Source organism: Oncorhynchus keta, chromosome 26 (genome assembly GCF_023373465.1).
Source record: "Oncorhynchus keta strain PuntledgeMale-10-30-2019 chromosome 26, Oket_V2, whole genome shotgun sequence".
Taxonomy (NCBI): domain Eukaryota; kingdom Metazoa; phylum Chordata; class Actinopteri; order Salmoniformes; family Salmonidae; genus Oncorhynchus; species Oncorhynchus keta.
This window is the reverse complement of record NC_068446.1, coordinates 36,252,575-36,261,624: the sequence shown is the minus strand read 5'-3', so window position 1 is coordinate 36,261,624 and position 9,050 is coordinate 36,252,575. Positions and strand designations below refer to the sequence as shown.

The following is a 9,050-nucleotide window of genomic DNA, read 5'->3' as shown; positions in this document are numbered from 1 at the left end:
GGGTAACATTGGGAGACATTACACGTGCATCTTTGCTTGTGGAGGCAGCTGGTGCTTCAGAGTCCATCTCCAGGTTGATTATTGGAATCAGGTGTGTTAGCTGGGGCTGGGGCAAATGAGTGGCCACTCAGGCCCCCGAGGACTGGAGTTGCCCATCCCTGTTATAAAATATACTTTAAAGCAGGGCTCTAAAACCCTGTTCCTGGAGAGTGACTTCCTGTAGGTTTTCGCTCCAACCCCAGCTGTACATGATTCATTTGATCAACAAGCTTATTATTATAATCAGGTGTGCTAGATTAGTGTTGGATTGAAAACCTACTGGATGGTAGTTTTCCAGGAATAGATTTGGAGAGCCCGGCTTTAAAGTATTGAGACACATTCAGTTCTGATTGTAGTCAAGTGCAGCTGTGTAACATGTCTGGAAGATCATTCTGTAAATCAAACAAGGGGTGGTCAAACTAAGACAAAGGGATACAAAATGGCAGTTCAGTAATATTGTGATTGTTGTTAACATATACGAATTGTCAAGAAATATATAAAGTAGCGGGAAAAGAAACAAAGCGTGATCAAAATAGAGAACAATGGAATTTTGTATTAAAATCCTTCTGCTTCTTACCGTTAGCTGTTTAGCTAAAGTTGAGAAGATTTTCCGGGGCCAAGAATCACACAGTCAAGCTTCCCATGCCCCTGGGAGATTTGTTCCACAGTACAGGCCTGCACCAGAACCAGCAAGCTTTCAACCAAGGCCTGTGCAATTACCCGCCAGGGTCCAGAGACCGACGCACGTTCAAAACCCTTTCCTCCAGTCAAAGCAGACCTTCAATGAGCCTTTGACCTGGAGATATCCTGAAGATCCAGTCAAAGAGGTCCAGTTGGCTATTGCTGAGCAGGGACCGCTGGCTGTACCTGCCAGTAGCATTGCAGTTCAATGTGGGGAGACTGCTGCTCGTGTGGAAGTCAAACGAGATCTGCTCGGTATCGGCCAACTCATCCACCCAGCAGATCTCTCCCTGGGAGGCTGTGTGGTCACCGGGGAGGATGTTTCCGCTCAAGTGCTGTTCTTTGACACGGATCTGCACGGATGTGGCAGCACACTGACGGTAACATTAACCTTTAGCACAATTAGGATTTTGTAAGGTTGACTCCCATTGATTTTCTTACAATGCAGTTTGCTGCTCTGATTCCAGATGACTGAAGATTCACTTGTCTATGTCTTCCCACTCCGTTATACACCAGCCGCCCTGGGCAGCAGCCCCATTGTTCGGACTAGAGCAGTGGTGGTCTGGGTTGAGTGCCACTATCAAAGGTAAGTTGATTACAGCTGCATTGTGGAGTTTTATATATTTTTTGTCAGTTCAATCAACTTTGGATACACTTCCTTGGATGTCTGGTTTCACCTTCAGAGACTCCTTTACAGAAAGCATTATGTGAGCAGCGGTTCAGAGAAGCCCACCTGGAATCCCTATGCCTCCACTAAGGTTGCAGAGGAGCTCCTCTACTTCTCCCTGAGGATAATGACTGGTGAGTAACGGCTTGTCCTTGCCTTATTGTCATTGATCGCTACAGACACTCGGGGGGGCTGCATGACGTCACTCACCAGTTACATTTCCCAGTTGGGAAAGGTAACAGCCACTGAGTAATTGGAATGAGGTGGCTACGGGAGAAAACAAAATGACGGCAGTTAACTTGTCTTCGCAGACAACTGGCAGTTGGAGAGACCCAGCAAAGAGTACGTCCTTGGAGATAATATTAACTTTGAAGCTTCTGTTGTCCAGTTCTACCATGTGCCACTCCGAGTCTTTGTGGACAACTGTGTAGCCACAGTCATCCCAAAAACCAACACTGTCCCAAGATATGCCTTCATCGAGAACCGTGGGTGAGTATCCTTTGTAAGGTACTTGATCTAGTTCACGGACTAATCGTTTGATTTAAGCATTTCCCATTCCCTCCACCTGCCCACACTTCAGATCAACAGCCATCTTGAATGGCATCCTTCCAGAGTTTCAGCAGTGTAGGTAGCCTAATTTTGATATTTGTGGCCTTCAGTTGTCTGGTTGACACCAAGCTGACAGGATCCAGGTCCCAGTTCATACCTCGCACCATGGATGACGCGCTCCAGTTCCAGATCGAAGCCTTTAGGTTTCATGTTGTGAACACTGGCTCAGTGAGTAGTTAATCCTGAGATCTTCTGCAAATTAGCTTCGGAATGTCCAAATTTATAGAATTGGCTGTTTTGATTCACTTCAATCAAAAATAAGTATGCTATGCCCAATATGGCTTGTTGTACCCAACATGGCGTTGCTTTGAATTGATGTCAAATGTACTAATTGTTCTGTGGTACCAATGCTGAGACTTCAACCAATTTCAACAGCTATACATTACCTGCCTCCTGAAAGCCACAACCGCTTCATCCCCTATTGATCATGAGAACAAGGCTTGTTCCTTCTCAAATGGGTAAGTCTGGGTATATATGGCAGGGTGTGCACTTTGCTTGTACGTACTATATGCAACACTCTCTTTTCAATAGATGGCGTGAGGCCAATAAGAAAGACCAGGTGTGTGGCTGTTGTGACACAGACTGTGGCATGAGAAGGGAACCGGATCCAGGTACATGTGCACTACAGTCCAGTGTTTGTCATTCCTGGACAAAAATGTGCACCTGGGGTGCACACCTTTGTCCTAATCAAGTACTTACAGACTTGATTCACGTAAGCCCTTGGCTGCAAACTAGTGCTAGGCTGGAAAAAAGTGCACCCTCTGCGTAATTGACTTGCTCTCTGTTTTGTTATGTCGGACCCCAGTAAGCCGACACCAACAGCTAGTATAATGGATCCTAATAAATCAAATCAGGAAGGTTTTCTGCTCTTCCTAGATTTCCGGTGGGAGCAAGAAGCGTCTATTGGTCCTCTCAACATCAAAGAAAAGCTTATTGACTGATGGTCTATTTAATCATTTGGACTGACATTCCTGTTGAAAAAACACATTATGGATGATTAAAAAAATATGGATTTTAAGGAATTTGTCGTGAGTCTGTTGTTCATGAGCTTTTTTAACGTGTAACTAGGTGTAAAATGAAGTACTACTTTTTGCTTGCTAGCTACTCTGGCAGTTTAACAAGAGGTGGTAGCTAAGCTTCTTTACAAACAAATTGGCAACTGTGCTAAATGGCTACCTAGCTAGGTTACTGTGGCTAGCCAAAAAGAGCATGTTTTGAAAATTAGATTGTTTTGAGTAAGTATTACCACCATAGGATTTTTAACATTCAAAGCAACTGAGAAGTCAGTGGCAGGAAATGTCACCTTAGCTTGCAACAGAACTTGAGTTATTGGTTGTTCTTGTGTCTTATCAGCCAACACCACTGCACAAACCTGTCACTATGACAACTAGTGTAGCCTTGTCTGAAAATGTCCAATTTGGTTATTTGCAACTTGTTTGGACAGTCTGTAGTCAAACTGATTTGAGCATTATTAAGGCCTGCAGTGTGAATAAGGCTTTAGGCTATTACCATCCACAAGAAGCATCTTAACCTTTCTAATACCAAAATATGACTTGCACAATTTCCCATCAACCTCTGGGGAAGGGAATAGAAGCAGTCCTTCCCAAAGTATTTGGCCCCTGAATGTCCTGTGAATCGCTGGACTGAAACGATGCAAATTAAGTTAGAGCGGTACACATTCTATAGTGGCCTATACCACACCATTACAGGCTGCACTGAACTACTGGTGTTAAATATGGATTTTCTGGTCGTAATGAAAGGTGCGGCTGGCTTCTGAGTTCAGTGGGCAATATGTCAAGAAGCAGTGCGGCTTGGTTGTTTCAGATGAACAAATGGCTCTTAACCTTCGCCTCTCCCGAGTCCATACGGGAGTTGCAGCGATGAGAAGACGAACTACCAATTGGCTACTATGACATTGGAGAGAAAAAGGGGGTTAAATGTATATATTAAAAAGGATTCAGACCCTTTGCAATGGAAATTGATATGGTCTCAAAACTGACAGTACGTGTCAGACAAAAAAAACAAGCCATGAGATCGAAGGAATTGTCCGTAGCGCTCCGAGACAGGATTGTGTCGAGGCACAGATCTGGGGAAGGGTACCAAAAAATGACAATTTTTGAAAGGTCCGCAAGAACACCGTGGTTCCTCTGTGGAGATGGGAGAACCTTCCAGGGGACAACCATCTCTGCAGCTTTACACCAATTAGGCCTTTCTGGTAGGGTGGCCAGATGGAAGCCCCTCAGTGAAAGGCACATGGCAGCCCGTTATGAGGTTGCCTTAAGGTACCTAAAGACTCTCAGACCATGAAAAACAAGATTCTCTGGTCTGATGTAAACATGATGGAACTCTTTGGCCTGAATGCCAAGAGTCATGTCTGGAGGAAACCTTGCACCATCCCTACGGTGAAGCATGGTGGTGGCAGCATCGCTGGTGTTTTTCATCGGCAAGGACTGGGAGACTAGTCAGGATCGAGGCAAAGTACAGAGAGATCCATGATGAAACCTGCTCCTGAGCGCTCAGGACCTCAGACTGGGGTGAAGGTTCATCTTCCAACAGGACAACGACCCTAAGCACACAGCCAAAACAATGTAGGAGTGGCTTCGGGAACAGTCTCTGATTGTCCTTGAGTGGCCGAGCCAGAGCCTGGACATGAACCCAATCAAATATCCCTAGAGAGACCTGCAAATAGCTGTGCAGTAACGCTTTCCATCCAACTTGACAGAGCTTGAGAATATCTGCAAAGAAGAATGGGAGAAACTCCCAAATACAGGTGTGCCAAGCTTGTCGCATCATACCCAAGAAGACTTGAGGCTGGAATCGCTGCCAAAGGTGCTTCAATAAAGTACTGAGTAAAGGGTCTGAATACAAATGTAAATGTGATATGAGGGGTTTTTGTATATAGAATTGATAAAAATTAAAATAAAACGTTTTTGCTTTGCCGTTATGGGTTATTGTGTGTAGCTTGATGAGGGGGAAAAATGATTTAATCTATTTTATAAAATTGGTCTAACTTAATCAAATGTGTAAATGTCAAGGGGTCTGAATACTTTCCAGAAGCACTGCATGTACTGGATGGTGTCACTGCTTACAAATATCTGGGCATCTGGATGGCTGTCTTTTAAAAAGCATATTAACCATTTGAAGCTATGGGGGCGCTATGTCATTATTGGATAAAAAGACGTGCCCGTTTCAAGCGCAATATTTTGTCATGAAAAGATGCTCGACTATGCATGGAATTGACAGCCTTGGAAAGACAAAACTCTGACGTCTCCAAAACTGCAAAGATATTATCTGTAAGTGCCCCAGAACTAATGCTACAGGCAAAACCAAGATGAAACTTCTAACAGGAAATTAACAGGATTTTTGACGCTGTGTTTACTAACGTCTCCTTATATGGCTGTGAATATTCTGGGAACGAGCTTATACGCTCTGCAGTTCATCCAAGATGTCTGCAGCATTGTGGCGTATTTGTAGGCATATCATTGGAAGATTGGCCATAAGAGACTACATTTGCCAGGGGGCCGTCCGGTGTCCTTTGTTTAAATTGGTGCGCAATTGTCAGTAACACTCATTTTGCCATGGGATACAGACAAGAGGAGCACACTTCCAGGAACGATACCACATTGAAGAGATATGTGAAAAACACCTTGAGGATTGGATCTAAACAACGTTTGCCATGTTTCAGTCGATATTATGACGCACCAAACGGACCGATTTCTCCTGCACAAAAAAACTTTCAGGAAAAACTGAACATTTGCTATCTAACTGAGAGTCTCCTCATTGAAACCATCCGAAGTTATTCAAAGGTAAATTATTTATTGAATGTTTTTGCTGGTTTTTGTGAAAATGTGGCCCGCTAATGCTAACGCTAAATGCTAAATGCTAAATGCTAAATGCTAGTTTGCTATGGTAGAGAAGCATATTTTTGAAAATCTGAGATGAAAGTGTTGTTAACAAAAGGCTAAGCTTGAGAGCAAATAGATTCATTTCATTTAATTTGGCAAGTGTCTTTACGGACATTTTCAATCGTGACCGAGTCTTTAATACCTACATTTTTTCAAGCAGACTGCAATAGTCCCTGTGCCCAAGAAAGCGAAGGTAACCTGCCTAAAAGACTACCGCCCCATAGCATTCACGCTGGTAGCCATGAGGTGCTTTCAAAGGCTGGTCATGGTCTAGGGTTTCTGGGATAATGGTGTTGATGTGAGCCATGACCAGCCTTTCAAATATTTTTATGGCTACACATGTGAGTGCTACGGGTTGGTAGTAATATTTGGCAGGTTACCTTAGTGTTCTTGGGCACAGGGTCTATGGTGGTCTGCTTGACAGACTCAGAATGGGAGAGGTTGAAAATGTCAGTGAAGACACTTGCCAGTTGGTCAGCGCATGCTCCGAGTACACGTCCTGGTAATCTGTCTGGCCCAGCGGCCTTGTGAATGTTGACCTGTTTAAATGTCTTACTCACATCGGCTGCGGGGAGAGCGTGATCACAAAGTCGTCCGGAACAACTGATGCTCTTATGCATATTTCAGTATTACTTGCCTCGAAGCGCACATAGAATGTATTTACAGCGGCTTGCGAAAGTATTTACCCTCTTGGCATTTTTCCAATTTTGTTGCCTTACAACCTGGAATTAACATTGATTTTTTTGGGGTGGGGTTATGTATCATTTGATTTAGGCAACATACCGACCACTTTGAAGATACAAAATGTAAAAAATTGTGAAACAAACAAGAAATAAGACAAAAATTAAAACTCGAGCGTGCATTACTATTCCCCCCCCAAAGTCAATACTTTGTAGAGCCACCTTTTACAGTAATTACAGCTGCAAGTCTTTATAAGCTTGGCACATCTAGTCACTGGGATGTTTGTCCATTCTTCAAGATAAAACTGCTCCAGCTCCTTCAAGTTGGATGGGTTCCACTTGTGTACAGTAATCTTTAACCTGTTGCGACGTAATTATAGCCTCAAGCTCATTACCATAACACAACGTTAACTATTCATGGAAATCGCAAATGAAATGAGATAAATATATTGGCTCTCAAGCTTAGCCTTTTGTTAACAACACTGTCATCTCAGATTTTCAAAATATGCTTTTCAACCATAGAAAAACAAGCATTTGTGTAAGAGTATTGATAGCTAGCATAGCATTAAGCCTAGCATTCAGCAGGCAACATTTTCACAAAAATAAGAAAAGCATTCAAATAAAATCATTTACATTTGAATAACTTTGGATGTTTTCAATGAGGAGACTCTCAGTTAGATAGCAAATGTTCCGTTTTTCCAAAAAGATTATTTGTGTAGAGAAATCGCTCCGTTTGAAGTTTGAAGTTTCATCTTAGTTTCGCCTGAAGCATTAGTTCTGCGTGGCACTCACGCAGTTTTGGAAACGTCAGAGTGTTTTCTTTCCAAAGCTGTCAATTATATGCATAGTCGAGCATCTTTTCGTGACAAAATATCTTGTTTAAAATGGGAACGTTTTTTTATCCATAAATTAAAAGAGTGCCCCCTATATCCAAGAAGTTAAGTTATACCACAGATTCTCAATTGGATTGAGGTCTGACCTTTGACTAGGCCATTCCAAGTCATTTAAATGTTTCCCCCTAAACTACTTGTGTTGCTTTAGCAGTATGCTTAGGGTCCTTGTCCTGCTGGAAGGTGAACCTCCGTCCCAGTATCAAATCTCTGGAAGGCTGAAACCGGTTTCCCTCAAGAATTTCCCTGTATTTAGCGCCATCCATCATTCCTTCAATTCTGACCAGTTTCCCAGTCCCTGCCAATGAAAAACATCCCCACAGCATGATGCTGCCACCACCATGCTTCACTGTGAGGATGGTGTTCTCAGGGTGATGAGAGGTGTTGGGTTTGCACCAGACATAGCGTTTTCCTTGATGGTCAAAAAGCTACATTTTTGTCTCATCTGACCTGAGTACCTTCTTCCATATGTTTGGGGAGTCTCCCACATGCCTTTTGGTGAACACCGAACGTGTTTGCTTTTTTCTTTCTTTAAGCAATGGCTTTTTTTTCTGGCCACTATTCCGTAAAGGCCAGCTCTGTGGAGTGTATGGCTTAAAGTGGTCTTATTGACAGATACTCCAATCTCCGCTGTGGAGCTTTGCAGCTCCTTCAGGGTTGTCTTTGTTCTCTTTGTTGCCTCTCTGATTAATACCCTCCTTGCCTGGTCCATGAATTTTTGTGTGCGGCCCTCTCTTGAAAGGTTTGTTGTAGTGCCACGTTCTTTATATTTTTATTTTATTATTATTTCATTATTTAATGGTGCTCTGTGGGATGTTGAAAGTTTCTGATATTTTTTTATAACCCAACCCTGATCTGTACTTCTCCACAACTTTGTCCCTGACCTGTTTGGAGACCTCCTTGGTCTTCATGGTGCTGCTTGCTTGGTAGTGCCCATTGCTTAGTGGTATTGCAGACTCTGGGGCCTTTCAGAACAGGTGTATATTTACTGAGATCATGTGACAGATCATGTGACACTTAGATTGCACACAGGTGGACTTTATTTAACTAATTATGTGACTTATTTGGGGGCTTCATAACAAAGGGGGTGAATACATATGCACGCACAACTTTTCAATTTTTTTATTATACAATTTTTTTGAAACAGGTAATTTTTTTCATTTCACTTCAGCAATTTGGACTATTTTGTGTATGTTCATTTTACATGATATCCAAATATCCAAAATGCCACTTCCGACGAGCATCGGAGCCGGTGTAGTACGATTCAATCTTAGTCCTGTATTGACGCTTTGCCTGTTCGATTTTTTTGTCTGAGGGCAATAACGGGATTTCTTATAAGCTTCTGGGTTAGAGTCCCACTCCTTGAAGTGTCCTGCCAGGGCCAGCGTAGAGCCTGGATTTCAAGCTCAGCACATCTGGGACTTGTTGGATCGGCGGGTGAAGGCTAAGAACCCCCCAAAATAAAAATGTGCGGCAACTGGCAGGTGCCTTGGAGGGAGAGTGGGGTAACATCTCACAGCAATAACTGGCAAATCTGGTGTAACCAGTCAACTTCAGCAGTGGGGCAAAGGTACATATT

The 9,050-nt window shown here is 43.0% G+C and overlaps 1 protein-coding gene across 1 annotated transcript; it reads left to right on the top strand.

The window, feature by feature from the left end:
* The first annotated feature begins 333 nt into the window (after nt 1-333).
* On the top strand, nt 334-3,011 carry LOC118358755 (zona pellucida sperm-binding protein 3-like). Its single transcript, XM_035736683.2, has 8 exons — nt 334-1,100; nt 1,188-1,306; nt 1,418-1,521; nt 1,699-1,876; nt 2,047-2,164; nt 2,372-2,454; nt 2,528-2,607; nt 2,873-3,011. Exons 1-8 carry the CDS (start codon nt 582-584, stop codon nt 2,935-2,937), a joined length of 1,266 nt encoding a protein of 421 aa, XP_035592576.1. The 5' UTR covers nt 334-581; the 3' UTR covers nt 2,938-3,011.
* Nucleotides 3,012-9,050: the final 6,039 nt, after the last annotated feature.

What these genes read in the sequence shown, in the direction of transcription:
- LOC118358755 (XM_035736683.2), top strand. Translation starts at nt 582, where the DNA reads ATGGAATTTTGTATTAAAATCCTTCTGCTTCTTACCGTTAGCTGTTTA. An exon ending in CTCCCTGAGGATAATGACTG is followed by an intron (nt 1,522 to 1,698) that starts GTGAGTAACGGC and finishes TTGTCTTCGCAG; the next exon opens with ACAACTGGCAGTTGGAGAGA. An exon ending in GCTTGTTCCTTCTCAAATGG is followed by an intron (nt 2,455 to 2,527) that starts GTAAGTCTGGGT and finishes TCTTTTCAATAG; the next exon opens with ATGGCGTGAGGCCAATAAGA.